Genomic DNA, 19,723 nt, shown 5'->3' on the forward strand with positions numbered 1-19,723 from the left:
TGAAATTTCCACCCCCATGCTTCACAGTACGTATGGTTTTCTTGGGATGCAACTCAGTATTCTTCCTCCAAACACGACGAGTTGAGTTTATACCAAAAAGTTATATTTTGGTTTTATCGGACCACATGACATTCTCCCAAACTACTATTACAATGTGAAACTGCAATGTTATGTTATCATTTTGTTTCATTATTTATATATATATATTTTTTCTTCTTCTTTTAAAATGTCCGAAAAAAATATGTACAATACAATGTCAAAACAGTCCACGTGTTTAAGCTAAACATTGCAAAAACTTCCGCTTTTCCTTGAATTCCACATGTGATATGCTTTCGGTCCCCTACAAGGGGGGGGGGGGGGGGGGGGGGGGGGGGGTTTGCCCACATATGTGGTCCTCTCCAAGGTTCTCATAGTCATCATTGTCACCGTCCCACTGGGTCATCATTGTCACCGACGTCCCACTGGGTGTGAGTTTTCCTTGCCCTTTTGTGGTTTGTGCAGCTCTTTGAGACACTAGTGATTTAGGGCCATATAAATGAACATTGGTTGGTTGGTGTATATATATATCTATATATATATAGATATATATATATGTATGAAATACTTAACTTTCAGTGAATTCTAGCTATATATATTTATTTTATTATTTATATAAATAATATAAATAGTTGAATTTCAGACGGCACCTATCAAATACACAGTAATAAAAACACAGTTGTTCTACTAACTGTACGGTGCTTGCTGGTTACAAAAAAAAAACAACACTTACCTTTCACTATTTGAGTAACGTCACTTCTGAGTTCCCAGAAGATGGCACCAGTGTGTGCTTTGCCCTGCCCTCTCTCGCTGTCAGCGCTGTTCGTTTTTGTGTTGTTTTGTGCGTCTATTTTTGTCTCTGTCAGCTCACTGCTTGTGTATGACCGGGTTTGGGGGGGCGTGGCCTCCAGCTCCTGCTGAATTTCGGGAGATTTTCGGGAGAAAATTTCTTCCGGGAGGTTTTCAGGAGAGGCACTGAATTCCGGGAGTCTCCCGGAAAATCCGGGAGGGTTGGCAAGCATGATCACCGGCCACACACCCACTACATGCATTCTTGTATTTTGCGCACGTCATTTCACACTTGTTATTATGTATCTTACAAAGATCTGACAAGATTCTTAGTAGATCAGGCCCTTTGTTTTTTTTATATTTTCTAAGTAGCAGTTTGGTGTCAAACGTATAGAGTTTGCATAGTTTTGCCATAGTATATGTCAACAACAAAAAATGTACATAGCAAATTTTTAGCAAAATTCGCGTTTTTTAATTTGCATATAATTTGCCTATTAAATTTCTTTAATAACTTCTGTGTTAAAGCTGAGATAGGCGCCAGCGCCCCCCGCGACCCCAAAAGGGAATAAGCGGTAGAAATGGATGGATGGATGGATGTTAAAGCGTTTGGAACTCGCCTAGCTTTCCCCCCTCTCAGCCACCGTATCAAATTATTATGTTACCTCAATGCGCATGCGCAATTTGGTGCACAACGTATGAACGATTGACAGTTTATATTCTGAATTTAACACACGTGACCTTTGCGATTAATTGAATTTGAAATATTGTCATTACTTAATTAACGCAAGCAAAATACTGTCAGCGGAGCCAGGAGAGCACATTTACGCAGCAAGTGATGTCAGGCAGCAAGAAATAAGCAAGCGAGGACACAGTGAGTGAATCTCTTTCGCCATCTAACGGATCTAACGGTGAATTTCCAATAGAACCCGCTTAAATAGAGTTGACCCCCTAACCCACCGAATATCCATAGGTTTCAGCATGTATAATTTGTACGTTGTAATGATTGGAAATGTACCAAATATCGACATTTCTCGTGACACGACAGCCCCACATTTGTTTGTTCGTTTCCTGCGCGCCCGTGTGCGATGAATCAAACGCACCCAGCGGCGGAGTCACGTGGTTGGTCATGAGGAAGTAAACAGTGAAGAAAAAATATCGAAGGCACAAGTTCTAATTAAACATTACGACGTTATTTGTCAATTTGTATTGAACCACGAACACATTCAAAGGTAGGTGGCCTACGAGTAGTTTGGGTATGTGTTTTTATGTGCAGGAATGAGAATAATAGTATCAAACATACAGTATGTGCTAACATTAGCATGACAATGAAGGACTGGCTATGCTACGACTATGTAACATTTACTTTACATTATTTTATTTCGGGAACGAGTTTAGATGAGGACAGCGCTGCATGTAATTAAAGGTTGCTCGAAAAATGATAACAAATAACGTGTTGAATTAATACATTCGATACCTCTGTCAACAGTACCACCATAGAGAGAAATCGTCATATTTGTAGTTACATGTAATACACGCGACTCAGCAATGTGTATTGTTAAATAATTAATGTAACAATGATTGTCACACACACCATGTGTGGTGAAACTATCCTCTGCATTTGACCCATCATCCTTGATCACCCCTTGGGAAGTGAGGAGAGCAGTGAGCAGCAGTGGTGGCCGCCCCCGGGAATCATTTTTGGTGATTTAAAGGCCTACTGAAACCCACTACTACCGACCACGCAGTCTGATAGTTTATATATCAATGATGAAATATGAACATTGCAACACATGCCAATACGGCCTTTTTAGTTTACTAAATTGCAATTTTAAATTTCCTGCGAAATCTCCTGTTGAAAACATCACGGAATGCTGGCGTGTACGCGTGACGTCACGGACTGTTAGGAAATATTAGCGCTGCGCACACACACAGCTAAAAGTCGTCTGCTTTAACCGCGTAACTACTAAGTATTTTGGACATCTGTGTTGCTGAATCTTTTGCAATTTGTTCAATTAATAATGGAGAAGTCAAAGTAGAAAGATGGAGTTGGGAAGCTTTAGCCTTTAGCCACACAAACACACGTTGATTCCTTGTTTAAAATCCCCGGAGGTGAAACTTTACCATGGATCAGAGCGGTCAAGCGAAAATGGATCCCGACCAAATGTCAACCAGCAGTTTTCGGTGAGAAAATTGTGGTAAAAAGTCGTCACTTACCGGAGATCAGCTGAGCTTGTGCCGTCCGTACAGCTGCTGTCGACTTCCATCAGACACTGGCCTCATGACACCCGTGGATACAGCCTTCCAACTAGCAGGTACTATTAAAGTCACTAAAACACTAGCAACACAATAGAAAGATAAGGAATTTCCCAGAATTATCCTAGTAAATGTGTCTAAAAACATCTGAATCCGTCTCAATGCAATCACGTTTTTTTTTTACTAGATTTTTTTATTTACATTTTTTTTCTAGTCTGTCGCTATCAATATCCTCAAACACGAATCTTTCATCATCGCTCAAATTAATGGGGAAATTGTCGTTTTCTTGGTCTGAAAAGCTCATTTTGTTGGAGGCTCCCATTAAAAACAATGTGAGGATGTGAGGAGCCCTCAACACGTGACGTCATCGTCTGCGACATCCGGTAAAGGCAGAGCTTTTCTGTTAGCGACCCAAAATTGCGAACTTTATCGTCGATGTTCTCTACTAAATCATTTCAGCAAAAATATGACAATATCGCGAAATGATCAAGTATGACACATAGAATGGACCTGCTATCCCCATTTAAATAAGAAAATCTCATTTCAGTAGGCCTTTAACTCCGAATTCAAACCCTGCTGAGTGTCAAGCAGGGAGTTAATGGGTACCATTTTTATAGTCTTTGGTATGACTCACAACTCACAACCTACCGATCTCAGGGTGGACACTCTAACCTTGCTCTGTGATTTAGTACTTCATTCAAATATCCTGTCTACCTGTCCACAGGTGTGGCTCCTCCTCTTCATCCACTATGGTGGACTTCTTGGCAGAGAACAACTTGTGCGGCCAGGCCATCCTCAGGATAGTCTCCAGGGGAAATGCCATCATTGCTGAGCTCCTGCGCCTCTCAGATTTCATTCCTGCAGTTTTCAGGCTCAAAGACAAGACTGAGCAGCTGAAATATGGAGACATTATTTGTGACTTCAGCTACTTTAAAGTATGTATAACCTCTGAGTGGGCCTTTTTGGTTTATTAGAAACATATTTTACTACAGTGCAGTAATTGCCAATGTTTGTGTTAATTACCTGTTGTTCTTTTTTCACATGCAAACTAATCATCCTTCCCCAGGGCCCGGAGTATTATGAGGGGAAGCTCGAGGCCAAACCCGAACTTCAGGACCTGGATGAAGAGTTTAGAGAGAACAATATTGAGATTCTTTCGAGATTCTACCTAGCTTTTGAAAGCGTACATAAATACATAGTGGATCTAAACAGGTAAAATTGCACTTGGTCGTTAGATTTTACGGCTTTTTCTAAATCATGATTGTGAAATGTATTTTGCAGTTTACTATTTATTGTAAGTTTACAATTACAGTTTATGATTGTGCATTTTAGACGATGTACGATGGCGAAGGCAAGCAGCTAATGTCCCTCCACATCTCGAGTCACTAATCCTAGCCTCCAATGCGGCAGATATACTATGTTTCTTACAAGGAGGACAAGGCATAGCTAAACATGCTACACTACACGTTTTAGAAATATATAACATGTCATGCTAACGGCTAAGCTAGAGCTCTTGAATGTAAACAAGGAGGGCAGGAGGGAATCAATACATATAGGGACAGTAAAGATACAAATTATCTGTAAATAGTCGATAATGCAGTGATTAGATCAACATTCTGTACCATCACATACACTGTTTTTGTCGTTTTTGTTATTGTTTACTCACTCAGGAAATGAGTTTATTGGCACAGGAGGGCTTTAATGGCAAAAAAAAAGATTTAAATCAGGGATATGCCGATCGATCGGTTGCCAATCAGTATCGGCCATTTTCACGATCGCTACTGCGGAATAATGCATTTTAATGCCAATCGCAAAACGCCCATCCCCTTTGGCTGGCATTGTAATTATTTTTGGTCCCCTGGCCCACCAGTAGCTAGCAGCTAATTATGTGTCTCCATACACAGTGTGGAGCCGCTCCTAAGCTAATAATAATCACCACTCATTTCTTTGTATCTTAAGTATAATTATCAAGTACCGTAATCACTGCAGGATAAGGATGAACATATTACACTCATAGAAATTAAATAATTAACTGGTTTAAATATTGTGTTGATATTGTTAAACTGTCAATGGCATTCACCGTAAATACATTTAAAATGTGTACTGTTAATGGTATTGGTATCAGCCGATCTCAATCATGGAATCGGCAGCATAAAACCCTGATCGGAACATCCCAAATTTAAATCAGAGGCAACAGTAGTTTTTCCTGAAGTTATTTTGAACTTTTGAATTTATTTTGCTCAAAATAAAAGGGGATAAGGAAATAATAATGAATATATAAAAATATGTATTTATATTATTACATCTTCAACCTTCATTAATGCGGACGTTGTAACGATCTGTTGTGGTGAAGAAGGAGCTGAGCCGGAAGGCAAAGCTCTCAATTTACCGGTCGATTTACGTTCCCATCCTCACCTATGGTCATGAGCTTTGGGTCATGACCGAAAGGATAAGATCACGGGTACAAGTGGCTGAAATGAGTTTCCTCTGCCGGGTGGGGGGCTCTCCCTTAGAGATAGGGTGAGAAGCTCTGCCGTCCGGGAGGAACTCAAAGTAAAGCCGCTGCTCCTCCACATCGAGAGGAGCCAGATGAGGTTGCTCGGGCATGGTCAGGATGCCACCCGAACGCCTCCATAGGGAGGTGTTTAGGGCACGTCCAACCAGTAGGAGGCCACGGGGAAGACCCAGGACACGTTGGGAAGACTATGTCTCCTGGCTGGCTTGGGAACGCCTCGGGATCCCCCGGGAAGAGCTAGACGAAGTGGCTGGGGAGAGGGAAGTCTGGGCTTCCCTGCTTGGGCTTCTGCCCCCGCGACCCGACCTCGGATAAGCGGAAGATGATGGATGGATCTTCAACCTGTGTTTTTGTCTGATTATAGTTGGGATCTAAATGTAATTCTTAAATCATGTATCAGCATTTAAGTATCAGCATTGGTATGACCAATACCCCAAATTGTAGTACAATATCACCCAAAACTAATGTAAAGTATCAAACAACAGAAGAATAAGTGTTTATTACATTTTAACAGAAGTGTAGCCAGAACCATGTTACATCAAAGTATGTAGTAAGTAACCACATATTAACAGTAAATTAGCAAACAGATCAATATTTGTTTTGATAAAATAATACAACCGGAACTTACACAATATGTTACAAAATTCTTCAGCAGCCAAATTAAGTGCCTTTTGAACCCGTTTTGAAATATTTTAATTATAATTTAAATGTCAAATATTGTGATATCATCGTGATATGTATCGTCATCGCAGGAGGCTGCAATATATATTGCGATATATATTTTAGGCCATATCGCCAATCTCTATTGTGCAGATAATGGAGCAGTTTAAAATTAAATGGCCTAAATGTCACTCCTGATCGGTCTCTTGTAAAATCCACAAACTCCAGAATGTCTACATCCATCAGTCATTTTCTCTCCAGATACTTGGATGACCTGCATGAAGGTGTTTATATTCAGCAAACTCTTGAGACTGTGCTTCTGAACGAGGATGGAAAACAACTACTGGTTAGTGAACAATACATTTACAGTCATTGTAACTTTACAGCAACTTTGACTTGATGACTTACACTGTTTTTGTAGCTGAGTTTACATTGAAAAATCTTAGAAACTCTTTTCAACCTAATTTCCATCGCTAGCCTAAGAACTATTAGGAAAGATTCTGAAGAAGAGAATTTGATGCATAGCATTGTTTCCCCTACTCAGTGTGAGGCTCTCTACTTGTATGGCGTGATGTTGCTGGTTATCGACCAAAAAATTGAAGGAGAGGTTCGGGAGAGAATGCTTGTTTCCTATTATCGATACAGGTAGGTTCTTATCTCACGCACTCCCACAGGCAATGAGCTCCATGACCCAAAAATGAACTTGAATCCTCCATATGTATTTTTTTATTCAGTGCTGCAAGATCTTCAGCAGACTCCAACATGGATGACATCTGCAAACTCCTACGCAGCACCGGTTTCTCTAGCCAGCCCGGTGCCAAACGACCAGCCAACTACCCAGAGAGCTACTTTCAGAGGGTTCCCATCAGTGACACCTTTATTAGCATGGTCATCGGGAGACTGCGCTCTGATGATCTATACAACCAAGTCAGAAACATGGAAGTGTTAGTGATAGGAGATATTTGAGGTTGGTCCGTTCTAAAACCGTTCTCTCTTTTTTTCACCTCTAAAGGTGTCTGCCTACCCTCTACCAGAACATCGTAGTACGGCGCTGGCTAACCAGGCCGCCATGCTGTATGTTTGCCTTTACTTCAGCCCATCCATACTTCAAACCCAGCAGGCCAAAATGCGTGAGATAGTGGACAAGTATTTCCCTGATAACTGGGTAGGACTCTGAAACAATTATATAAGACATGATCTGCACAGTATAAAGAAGTGAAACGTCATAATCATTTACTGACACTAATCCCTAATCCATATCATTCCAGGTTATCAGTATATACATGGGAATCACAGTGAATCTGGTGGACGCCTGGGAACCTTACAAGGCTGCAAAAATAGCTCTTAACTACACTTTGGAATCGGCAAACATCAAAGAGCAGGTACAACAATACCAGAGATGTTCTTCACATATTCAATTACATATAGGTACTGGCAAATACAAATATATATTGTCATAAAGATGGTTCATCAGTTCAACTTTAGATGGAGAGGAGAACTGGGTTGGTTTTAACATTATCACTGGAGGTTGAGGCTAAACATGTTACACACTGAGAACAAGCCAGGAGCAGGCACGCTAATCGCTAAGCTAGCTGCTAACCTCGCTAGAAACTATAGAAGAAATTAGTGATTAGTAAACTTTAAGAAGTGCAGATGGAACGGCGTTACAGCAAATACTAAGCAGCTATTAACATGTAATGAACCAGTAGATCAACTAGAGTCTAGAGAGAGGATAATATAACAGCAACTGTTGGTGTGTCAGCATTCTCACAGTCAGTACACGACACATAAAAGGACGGAGTATCAATCCATATATTGGTGGTGTCGATACCAAAGTTGATGTCAGTATATTATTGACATTAGATTGCTTAGATCAGTGTTTTTCAACCTTTTTTGAGGCAAGGAACTTTTTTTCATGAAAAAATCCGGAGGCACACCACCAGCAGAAAACGTTTAAAAATTAAACTCCACCAGGTCGTCATGCCTTATTTTGAGTTTGTTGGCGTTTTCCTGGGTGTAGTGCTTTACTTCTTGTCTTGTGCTGTTATTTTGGTGGCCCTTCCTGTTTTGTTGTTGTTTTCCTGTAGCAGTTTTATGTCTTCCTTTGAGCGCTATTCCGCGCTCCTGCTTTGTGTTGTGCAACTAAAGCTATTTACGTTGTTGCTATCCTTCTTTGTGTGGACATTGTTGATTGTCATGTTATGTACGGATGTACATTGTGGACGCAGTAAGTTTTTGCTGTCGTCCAGAATTCTGTTTTCGTTTACTTTGTAGCCAGTTCAGTTTTACTTTCATTTTGCATTGCCATTGCCTTTTCCTTTTTATTTCCCTTTTGTTTATTTTTGGTTTAAGCATTACTTATCTTTTTACCTGCACGCTGCCTCCCGCTGTTGTCTGCATAATAACAAACCATCCTCATCTCACCCGACACATTCCGACTTTTACAAAGCAATTAACTACCTGCTGCCACCTACTGACATGGAGTATTATTTGGTTACCCTGCCAAGTTTTACACAGCAACGGAACATTATTTACAGATTATAATTATTGATTTGCAACTTGTCCAGGGTGTACGCCACCTTCGCCCGAATGCAGCTAAGATAGACTCCAGCACCCCCCGTGACCCCGAAAGGGACAAGCGGTAGAAAATGAATGGAATTATTGATTTGCAAAATATAATTTTTGGGCCAATTAGGTGAAGTTGCATAGTTTCCCATGGCACACCAGACAATATCTCACAGCACACTAATGTGCCGCGGCGCAGTGGTTGAAAAACACTGGCTTAGATATACGGTTTTATTTAAAAATAAATATTTATGTTGTTCTTTTTGTTAATGTTTACAGATTCAGGGAATAATTCACTGGCCACAAGAGGACTTTGAGGTTAAAAACCAAATTATATAAAAGAGTAATAGATAGTAGTTTTTGCTTTTGTTTAGTTATTGTGTATTATTAACTTTGTATTGCTGAAACAATTGTATGTAACAAAACAGAATACATTACTAGTTTAACTATTGTTTTGATGTTGTTAAACTGTCAATAGCATTGATCCAAAATAATGTAAACGAAGTGTTGCACTTAATACATGTGATCAGTGTTAGTACTGGCCGATTTCACTTATGGATGATCGGTGTCGGAATCGGCAGCATAAAACCCTGATCAGAACATCCCAAACCTGACACATAGTGACAACCATCCCTGTGAATGGGATGGTTATTTTAAGAGGAATTATTAAAAATTGCAAGTTGACAAATACATAACTCAATGAATCTTAACACAACAAAATCAGCAAGAAACAAGAACAGGAAGGACATTTCAACCCCGGAAAATGTGACAAAGAACCCCAACTGTTTTTTTGTTAGCGTCAAGGCTAATAATCGTGCAGCAACTAGATTGTTCACTAATAACTATACGTTCCTTTTACATTTTTTAAAAGTAACGTTATACCAAAACCTAAAAAAAAAATACTGAATAACTGAGTAGTTATAATTCATATGAAAAACACAAAAAGGTCGTCACACATCAAGCTCAGCCAGCTTGCCAAAGAAGACGATGTCCGCAGCTTTGATCCCAATTCCTTACATTTCAACACCATAAATTGAGGGATATCGCCCTCTGGGGGCAAACTTGATTAGCGTGACAACCAACCTCGTTCTCCCCAATGTGTCAATACAGTAAGGGAAGTATGTTTTCACCGACGACTGACATGTGTTTAGGCGAGCCGTTATGCCACAAGCATGGAGAGTCTGCGGCCTCAGGTGCAGCAGTTGCTGAAGGAAGGTTTCCTTCGGGAGGAGATCATTTTAGACAACATTCCCAAACTGCTAAACTGTCTAAGGAACTGCAACGTTGCTATTCGCTGGCTAATGCTGCACTCTGCAGAGTCAGGTAAGAAACTCCTTTTTACCTTCCGACCTTTGGCCAACATCCAAGATATTCCAATATTGCTTAAAAATAGATACTCCTATGGCGTTTTAGAAAAATATTTTGATATTGTATTGTTTAAAGGAGTGTCAAAAATTGCGATTCACTAATTTAGTGCGTTGGGTTTTTTAATCTAACGTTACTGTCTCTGTATGCAAGTTGTCTCGCCCTCTACTTGTGCCTGACTGTGAGCAACTACACTACTACTATGGGGCACAAAAAGAAAATCTAGCCACTACGAAAAAGAGGTACCACACTTGTCACTAGACTTGGCTAGAGATGTTAGCTCCTTTAAATAATGGGGACGGGAAGAATCATATCTAATACATTTTTTAAAATGTTCACAATACACTTAAATATATGTCAGAATTGGGGCAGCAAGGTTGGACCAGGGGTTTGTGCGTCTGCCTTAAAATACAAAGGTCCTGGGTTTGATCCTGCGCTCGGGATCTTTCTGTGTGGAGTTTGTATGTTCTCCTCGTGACTGTGTGGGTTCCCTCCGGGTACTCCAGCTTCCTCCCACCTCCAAAGACATGTACCTGGGGATAGGTTGATTGGCAACACTAAAAATTGGCCCTAGTGTGTGAATGTAAGTGTGAATGTTGTCTGTCTATCTGTGTTGGCCCTGCAATGTGAGGTAGCGATTTCTCCATGGTGTACTCTGCCTTCCGCCCGATTTTAGCTGAGATAGGCTCCGGCGCCATCCGCGACCCCGAAGGGAATAAGCGGTAGAAAATGGATGGATGGACATGTCACAATTGTGTTTATGTTTTGTATAAGTTTTAATTTTGGCGTAGACAAGACAATGTTGTTGCTTTTTAGTGTAACGTGCATCTATCTCCTACTTGAGTTATGGAGAAATGGCATCATTTCCGGGTGTGTGGTGACACACTAAGCTGACTTTATTCTATTATAAGGCAGCAATATAGTGATATTCTACTTGCACAATGATGTGTGCATTGTATTTAAAATTAGAACATAGTTATATGGAAGAGGATGGTGTTGTAATCACCCCCTCGTGTCATATGTCGTATTTGTTAAATGTGTTCTCTTAAACCACTATTGGTAACATATACTAGTGATGTGATTGATGTCCCTTTTTTATTTTATAGTATCTGAAGCAGAGGACAATCAACCAGTTCTACATTCAATACTTTTTGCTAAGAAAAGTGTTCTTCCTGTTTTTGATGTGTTAACATCAGCTTTTTATATTGGTCTGATGTTTTATTTTAGTAGATAAAACATACTGCATCTGTTCAAATCAATTAACACAACAATTGACTTTATGAAGCTACTTTATTTCGTTACATATCTATCTTTAGCACTATGTAATACATTTATATGAAATTACCTTAGGTTGAGGATTTTTCTCTGTATTTTTAGGTAAAAATTAAAATACATTAATTATGTTGATTAATTACAGATCCCAATTATTTCATCACACATTTTTTAATCCCTTGAAGGCACTATAAAATATCTAAAATTGAGGGCTTTTCTCTGCATTTTAGGTGAGATTAAAACAGCGAATAATTAAAATAATTAATTACAGATTCAAATTACTTGACCACTCAGTTTGTAATAGCTTGACTGCACTAAAAGGGATGGTGTGGCGCAGTGGAAGCGTGGCCGTGCTCAACCCAAGGGTCCCTGGTTCAATCCCCACCTAGTACCAACCTCGTCACCTCCGTTGTGTCCTTGAGCAAGACACTTCACCCTTGCTCCTGATGGGTGCTGGTTAGCGCTTTGCATGGCAGCTCCCTCAATCATTGTGTGAGTGAATGGGTAAATGTGGAAGTAGTGTAAAAGCGCTTTGAGTACCTTGAAGGTAGAAAAGAGCTATACAAGTACAACCCATTTATCATTTTTCATTTAAAAAGTACCTCAAATTGAGGGCTTTTCTCTGCATCTTTTTTAGGCAAGATTAAAAAGTGGATTAATCAGATTAATTATATATGCAAATTAATAAATCACTAATGTTTTTAATCGCTTCACAGCACTAGAAAATACTTCACATTGAATGCTTTTTCTCAAAATGTTTTAGGTAAGATTAAAATATATATTCATCAGAGAAATTAAATACACATCCAAATGAATTAACTGCTCATTTTTGTTAATCACTTGACAACATTAATTCTTGGTCAATGTCTTACAGCCTATGACCCGAACAACAAGAGACTGCGCCAAATCAAAGACCAAGTGACCAACGACTCCAAGTACAATCCTAAGATCCTCTTTCAGCTCCTGCTTGACACAGCTCAGCTGGAGTTCATGCTGAAAGAGGTGAGAGTTTATCATATGTCACAAAGCAAAATTGATGTGCGAGTGGCATAGGGTTGAGAATAAAATTAATGCCAGCCCAGTCCATTTTCATTGGGTTGCCACTTGTCAGAATAAAGCACTGTGACTGTAATTATGCATTACTTGTATAAGTGGCTTTTTAATTATTAATGTATCACTTATGATGTCAGTCCTCATGCATCTTTTCAGCGAGCGATGTCAGAAAAATGTTGAATCGATCGCCGCAAGCTGCTTTGTGGTGCCCCCTCTGTTGTTTATTAACACACTGCGGGGGCAGCATATGGCCAGACATTCAGTCATTAGGAGAGGACACAAATTGAATCTTCTCATTATCATCATCTCATCTGACTAATCCTTCCTCATCCACCCCACATCTGTGTGGCCCCTCCTCCAGATGTTCAAGCAGATGCTGTCAGAGAAACAAATCAAATGGGAAAGCTACAAGAAAGAGGGATCAGAGAGAATGACTGAGCTGGCAGAAGTCTTCTCAGGTGTTAAACCGCTGACAAGAGTGGAGAAAAACGGTGAGTTCTGTAGTCAGGGTGGCAACACATGTCTTGCTTAGATTCAAACCTGAACGGTTGACATGTCTCGCACACCTCCTTTGTATACACCATTAGACTGTATGTCACCCTCACAGAAAACCTCCAAGCCTGGTTCAGAGAAATCTCAAAACAGATTGAATCTTTAAATTATGAGGACTCAACAGCTGCTGGGAGGAAGACGGTCCAGCTCATACAGGCTCTTGTCGAGGTGAGCAAGTTCAGCCTTAACATTAAGTAGAATAATTCAACAATGTTTTTCTTGGAGTTTCTTTGCCATATTCTGTTTGATTATTGGAATAGAACATAGTAAATGTACTATACCGTATCTATACAGTACTCAAACACTTTCTAGTGAAGCAAAGTTCTTACTAATGTTGATGCATCAAAATTATTTTTATGCTTCTCAGGGGTATTATTTTGTTTTCATGGACAAATTAGTTACATAACCCTATATATATCTTATGTTCTTTGTTTGGTCTTTAGGTTCAGGAGTTTCATCAGTTAGAGTCGAACCTGCAGGTCTGTCAGTTCCTGGCAGACACAAGAAAGTTCCTGCACCAAATGATTCGCACAATCAATATTAAGGAAGAGGTCCTCATCACGATGCAGATAGTCGGAGATTTGTCTTATGCCTGGCAGATCATAGACAGGTAGGCACGCTTTGGTAGTTGTATTGTATTCTGTGATATATTGTATTGAAAGTTGTTTGTCAGCAGTGCATACTTGTATGTATAAAATATGCAGATGTTTTGTTTTTATAGAATAAATGCAGCATCTACTGTTACTACAACGAGACAGTATTTTGGAATACAGTCCCTTGTTTATAGCCATAAATTGGTTCCGAACGTGACTGCAATAAACACATTTTCGCTAAGCATAAAAAAAACTATTTTCCACCTTCTAAATACTCATTTTCAACATTATGAGAGCCTTCGAGAGATGAAATAACAAGATTCAGTTAGAGTCACACTCTTTTAATCCGATATGCTGCCTGAGACTGGGCCAGTCAGTGGACGGTATACCGGTACTATTAAATTACCACAGTACTAATGAATTGAAAACAGTACTATACTGCTTTTGAAAAATACTGGTAGATTTTTTTCAACCACATGTTCCTCTGCTGCGGTGACATACAGAACACTGCTTTAAAACATGCCTCGCCAAAGGTGGCATGATTAAATTATTACCATTTTTGTGTTAAACTTAGGTAAATATTTTAAAATGGAACTACACTTTTTGTGGAATTTTGCCTATGGTTCACAATCATTATGAGAGACAAGAAGACAAAAGTTGTTGTTTTTTCACTTTCTACTATAAAAAATGTGTCTCCTTCTCGGTGGCTAGCAATAGAGCTAATGGGAGCAATAAATTCTACCTGTAAATCATTAATTTAATCATCACTTAATTTACGTTCCGTAACCCGTATAATAACCAAGCTGTGGCGACATTGTAAGAGCAAACACTGAGGAACTTTTTTTTCCAGTGTACTAACACATCGCCATACTGTGATTTGTTATTACAAGGTTGATCCCGACATCCTGGGGCGTGCTCGGGAGGAATTCGCATATCATCTTGATGTTGTCCGTGCTGCCAGCAGTGGCCTAATTGAGCATTTGTAAAGAATGGAATAAATACTGGAAGTTATGTACAACACGTGTTCAATCTAGGTTTTCTATTGATTTTCATTTTTGAAATATCGAGTGATAATTTTTCCGTATTATTTTTGAATCACCCGTATATATACCTGGCAGTGTGTATATAAAAAGTTGCCGTAGGGTTTTGAAGTTGATTTAGAGAGCTTTGAAGGCTACAACGGGGACTCCCATGACCGCATCTTTCAAGCGTTTTGTTATCATCTTTAAAAAGATGTGTGTTCTTGTCTCTCAAAATGATTGTGAACAAGAGGCAAAATTCCAAAAACAGTGCAGTTCCCCTCTACTAACAATCATCCAGACCTGCACAATGAGTTAAAAGCTTATGCAGTTAACCAGCTCCCCTGCTGTGCACATATGAATACGTAGACAATCACACAAGCTGCTAGGCTTGATGCTAAATAAAAAGACTCCAAATCGCCCATGCTGAGCAAAAAAATAAAAGTAAAAAATTACGGAATTTTGTATACAAATCGCTACAATTTGTGTTTTATCTTTAACAAAGTGTGTTTTACCTGCTACATGTCTTATCTGTTTACTTTTAACCATTATATTGTTTTTAGTATTTACCAATGATTTTATTCGTCTTAAAGCACACACCAAGAGTGGTAAACATAAATCATAAATCATTTAATACAATGTCAATAAAGCTTTTTATTCTATTTTATTCCAACCTAGTCCTAGGTTATGGAAGGCTATATGTATTATATCAAATTTTAAGTTGTTCTTTGAGTGCAAAAAGAAAAGCCCAGTGCGTTTAATGCCTTCTATTTATTTTTTTAATCTTCCGAAAATGTTTTTGATTTCAATTAACAGCCATATGTTTAATGTATCGTAAGATATTTTTGTTAAAATGAAGCCAAAAATTTAATTTTTTTCATGATCCCATTTATTTTAAAAAGTATTGAAAAGTATCGAAAGACATCTCGGGACCATCCGAGTGGACACGATACTGAACAGAATGCTCTGATTGGTTTGGTCTCATCTCGTGACCATCACTACTGTAATGTTGGTGTTTTTAGTTCATTTAGTCATGTTTATGTTTGAAAATGCTAAATGTAGGCAAAAATTTTGTAGAATATACTTTACAAAAATGTTTTAAAAATCACAATGTGGTGAAGCCGCAATATTTGAAACACGACGTGGCGAGGGATGACTTTAAACATACATCGGACATTATTTGGTTTTGTTTTAAACCACTTTGGTATGTGTATTAGAAAGCAGAAGAACAACGGCCGTGGCTTGGTTTGTAGAGCGGCCGTACCAGCAGCCTGAGGGCTCCTGGTTCGATCCCTGGCTTCCACCATCTCAGTCACGTCCGTTTTGACCTTGAGCAAGACCCTTCACCCTTGCTCCTAATGGGTTGTGGTTAGTGCATGGCAGCGCCTGCCATCAGTGTGTGAATATTACCCATTTAACATTGTCCTAAAGAGTGGGGAACACCGCTTGTTACAACCATACATTTCAAATTTGCTGGTTTTTTTCTGACTATTTACATTGTCAACTCCTGCCATTATTTTTCTTGCCGCTGCGATTTTATCAAAGACACTCACAGTGGAAAATTACAACAGATATGACTAAAGACAATTACAAAAAACAGCAATAAAAAACAATTTAGTTCATTATGGCTGGCTCCGCTGTGAACGGGACTCTCGCTGCTGTGTCTTGGATCCTCTTTGGACTGGACTCTCGCGACTGTGTTGTATCCATTGTGGATTGAACTTTCACAGTATCATGTTAGACCCGCTCGACATCCATTGCTTTCCTCCTCTCTAAGGTTCTCATAGTCATCATTGTCACCGACGTCCCACTGGGTCATTATTGTCACCAATGTCCCACTGGGTGTGAGTTTTCCTTGCCCTTATGTGGGCCTACCGAGGATGTCGTGGTGGTTTGTGCAGCCCTTTGAGACACTAGTGATTTAGGGCTATATAAGTAAACATTGATTGATTGATTGATTGATTATTTACAAATGTATTGTTGGGTTGCGGTGCAATATAACCTGTATCATAAATGTATCATGATAGTGTAATACCATGATCTGCAAATACCATGAACTGCAAAGACCCAACATATGTTTCATATGCTGGACAGCTCCATAAATAATTGATTGTATTTTCTTTATGGCATGATTTATCAGTATGCAAGTATCACCAAACCACAGGTGCTTTGTGTATGTGTGTGTGTTTATTTTCTTTCTCTTCTGTTCAGGTCTTTTATTTGTTATGCGGGGCAGATTTCAACAATTTATTTTCCTCTAACACGCTTCTTTCTCCCTCGCTCGTGTTTTACCCTGCAGCTTCACATCCATTATGCAGGAGAGCATCCGGGTAAACTCATCCATGGTCACTAAATTGCGAGCTACCTTTCTGAAGGTGAGTGGTTCCCAGCATGCATGCATAAGTAGGAGTTACAGTTGACACTTTCTAAACCAACTTGTGTGTGCGTGTGTGTGTGTGCGCGCGTGCGTTTGTGCGCGTGCATGTGTGTGCGTGCGTGCGTGCGTGCGTGTGTTTGTAACCAGTTAGCTTCTGCTTTGGATCTCCCATTGCTCCGCATCAACCAGGCCAACAGTGCTGACCTTCTAAGCGTTTCCCAGTTCTACTCCGGGGAATTAGTGGCCTATGTCAGGAAGGTGCTATATTTTATGATTGCCAGGATAAAAAGCTTACGTTACATTGTTCTTTTTAATTAGTATTTCAGTGTCCCACGAACTGACAAACATAAGTTTAATATTTTTAAACTTTTTTATTCCAAGCTTCATTACTGCTTCCCTTTTATACTAAACTACATTGCTGGGCTAGTTTGGTGTTGAGCTGTCGTTTTGTTTGCAGGTACTGCAGATCATCCCGGAGAGCATGTTCACCTCTCTGGCCAAAATCATCAAGCTTCAGATCCATGACATCATCGAGGTGCCCACACGGCTGGACAAGGACAAACTGAAAGACTACTCCCAGCTGGGGGCACGCTATGAAGTAAAGAACCTCATTAGTTCGTAACAGCCTCACACTGGTCTCATCTGCTTTGTAAAATCAAAAGCTGAATTATTCAAAGTGTGGCTTCAAGATGATTATATACAGCATAATCAATATAACTCTCAGACAGTCACACTAGCGCTCTTATGTAAAAGACAAGAAAACACCAAAAAAAAGAATGAAGTTGAAAAGTTAGACTTAGACTTAGACTTCCTTTTTATTGTAATTAAAATTTGAACTTTACAGCACAGATAAGAATGAAATTTCGTTGCATAAGCTCATGGTAGTGCAGGAAAAAAAAAAGCAATAACGTGCATATATAATTAAATCAATATATATAAATAGTATATAAATATATATATAAAATAAATACATATATATATAAATATATATAAATAAATAGATAAATTACTGTACGGATAAATATATTGCACTTTTTCACATGCGTCCACATTTATGGATGTATGTTATATTGTCTTTTTTATTCCAGCGAGTTAATCCATTTTGGGGGGAGTTGAGGGGATAATTTAGTTATGATGCATTCAAGAATCTTACGGCCTGAGGGAAGAAGCTGTTACAGAACCTGAAGGTTCTGCTTCGGGGGCTGCGGAACCTCTTTCTAGAGTCCAGCAGTGAAAACAGTCCTTGATGGGTGTGGGAGGAGTCTTTGCAGATTTTCTGAGCCCTGGTCAGGCAGCGGCTTTTTGCGATCTCCTGGATAGGAAGAAGAAGAGTCCTGATGATCTTTTCCGCCGTCCTCTCCACTGTATGGAGAGACTTCCAGTCTGAAGCATTGTAGGCTTCAGTCCAGACAGAAATGCTGTTGGTCAGCAGGCTCTCAATAGTGCCACTGTAGAATGTGGTGAGAATGGGGGGAGGGAGCTGAGTTCTTTTCATCCGACGCAAAAAGTGCATGCGCTCCTGAGCTCTTTTTACAAGAGCTGCGGTGTGTAGGGACCAGGTCATATTGTCAGTTATCTGCACCCCCAGGAACTTGGTGTTGCTTACCATCTCCACCGCTGTGCCGTTGATGTAGAGTGGAGCGTGGCTGGACTGGTGCTTCCTGAAGTCATTGATGATCTCCTTGACATTCAGGACCAGGTTGTTGGTTCTGCACCAGTCAACCAGATGTTTCACCTCCTCCCTGTAGTCCATGTCATTGTTGTCACGGATGAGGCCCACTACTGTTGTGTCGTCCGCATACTTCACAATGTGGTTAGTGTGGACCTGGCGCAGCAGTCATGAACGTGAACAGCAGTGGACTCAGGACGCAGCCCTGGGGGGAAGCCGGTGCTCAGGGAGATGGCACTGGAGGTGTTGTTGCCCACTCTCACAGATTGGGGTCTGTCTGTGAGGAAGTCAAGCAGCCAGTTGCATAGGGGGGTACTGAATCCATGGGTGGCCAGTTTGCTCACCAACACCTGCGGGATGATGGTGTTGAATGCTGAGCTGAAGTCCACATCCGCATGTGTGTGTCCTTTCCTTCCAGATGTTCTAAGCTGAGGTGGAGTGCAGAGGAGATGGCGTCCTCTGTGGAGCGGTTAGGGCAATAATCAAATTGGTATTGGTCGAATGTGAGGGAAAGTCTGGAGACAATATATCCCTTTACTAGCCTCTCGAAGCACTTCATTATGATGGGGGTGAGTGCAACAGGGCGGTAATCATTGGCTATATTGAGGCCGTCAGCAGAATTTGATTTTGAGGCTGTCTTCCCCCATTACAAAAAACAATTTCACACTTTTTTTTATTAATGTGGAATAATCATTATACTTTTTGAATCATACTTGAAATTAATTTAATGCATATTTTGTAATAAATCAATTATTGTGAAATAAATTCTTAAATAATATTTTTTTTGTGCAAAATAATAAATGTAATATAATTAAAACACACATTTGCATATCTTCCTGACACGGTATCAGACACAATAACCATTAAATGCCATAGCTCAAATGTTTACAAGCACAAGGGATGTTTTGATGAAGATAATCGGGGATGTGTTAGGTTAGTAATACTGTCCTAAATAAAAAAAAATCGAAAAACCATGATTGAAAACTGCATTTTGAGAAATTTACA

At 39.7% G+C, this 19,723-nt stretch overlaps 1 protein-coding gene across 3 annotated transcripts in view; it reads left to right on the forward strand.

Annotated features, from left to right (window-relative positions):
* Positions 1–1,522: 1,522 nt before the first annotated feature.
* washc5 (WASH complex subunit 5) overlaps positions 1,523–19,723 on the forward strand; it is a 28,700-nt gene continuing 10,499 nt past the window's right edge. The window contains exons 1-16 of one of the 3 annotated variants that reach the window (XM_061916251.1): positions 1,523–1,696; positions 3,803–4,013; positions 4,145–4,290; positions 6,515–6,599; positions 6,798–6,898; positions 6,988–7,180; positions 7,266–7,418; positions 7,522–7,635; positions 9,970–10,141; positions 12,330–12,457; positions 12,870–12,999; positions 13,116–13,228; positions 13,504–13,670; positions 16,972–17,047; positions 17,197–17,307; positions 17,507–17,647. In XM_061916251.1, the coding sequence (XP_061772235.1) occupies positions 3,828–4,013; positions 4,145–4,290; positions 6,515–6,599; positions 6,798–6,898; positions 6,988–7,180; positions 7,266–7,418; positions 7,522–7,635; positions 9,970–10,141; positions 12,330–12,457; positions 12,870–12,999; positions 13,116–13,228; positions 13,504–13,670; positions 16,972–17,047; positions 17,197–17,307; positions 17,507–17,647 (2,016 nt within the window). In that variant the 5' untranslated portion in view covers positions 1,523–1,696; positions 3,803–3,827. Of the gene's footprint in view, positions 1,697–1,889; positions 2,055–3,108; positions 3,138–3,802; positions 4,014–4,144; positions 4,291–6,514; positions 6,600–6,797; positions 6,899–6,987; positions 7,181–7,265; positions 7,419–7,521; positions 7,636–9,969; positions 10,142–12,329; positions 12,458–12,869; positions 13,000–13,115; positions 13,229–13,503; positions 13,671–16,971; positions 17,048–17,196; positions 17,308–17,506; positions 17,648–19,723 lie in introns of those variants that run through there. The other 2 variants (XM_061916250.1, XM_061916252.1) reach the window with 2 other exon arrangements.

Source organism: Nerophis ophidion, linkage group LG11 (assembly GCF_033978795.1).
Source record: "Nerophis ophidion isolate RoL-2023_Sa linkage group LG11, RoL_Noph_v1.0, whole genome shotgun sequence".
Lineage (NCBI taxonomy): Eukaryota > Metazoa > Chordata > Actinopteri > Syngnathiformes > Syngnathidae > Nerophis > Nerophis ophidion.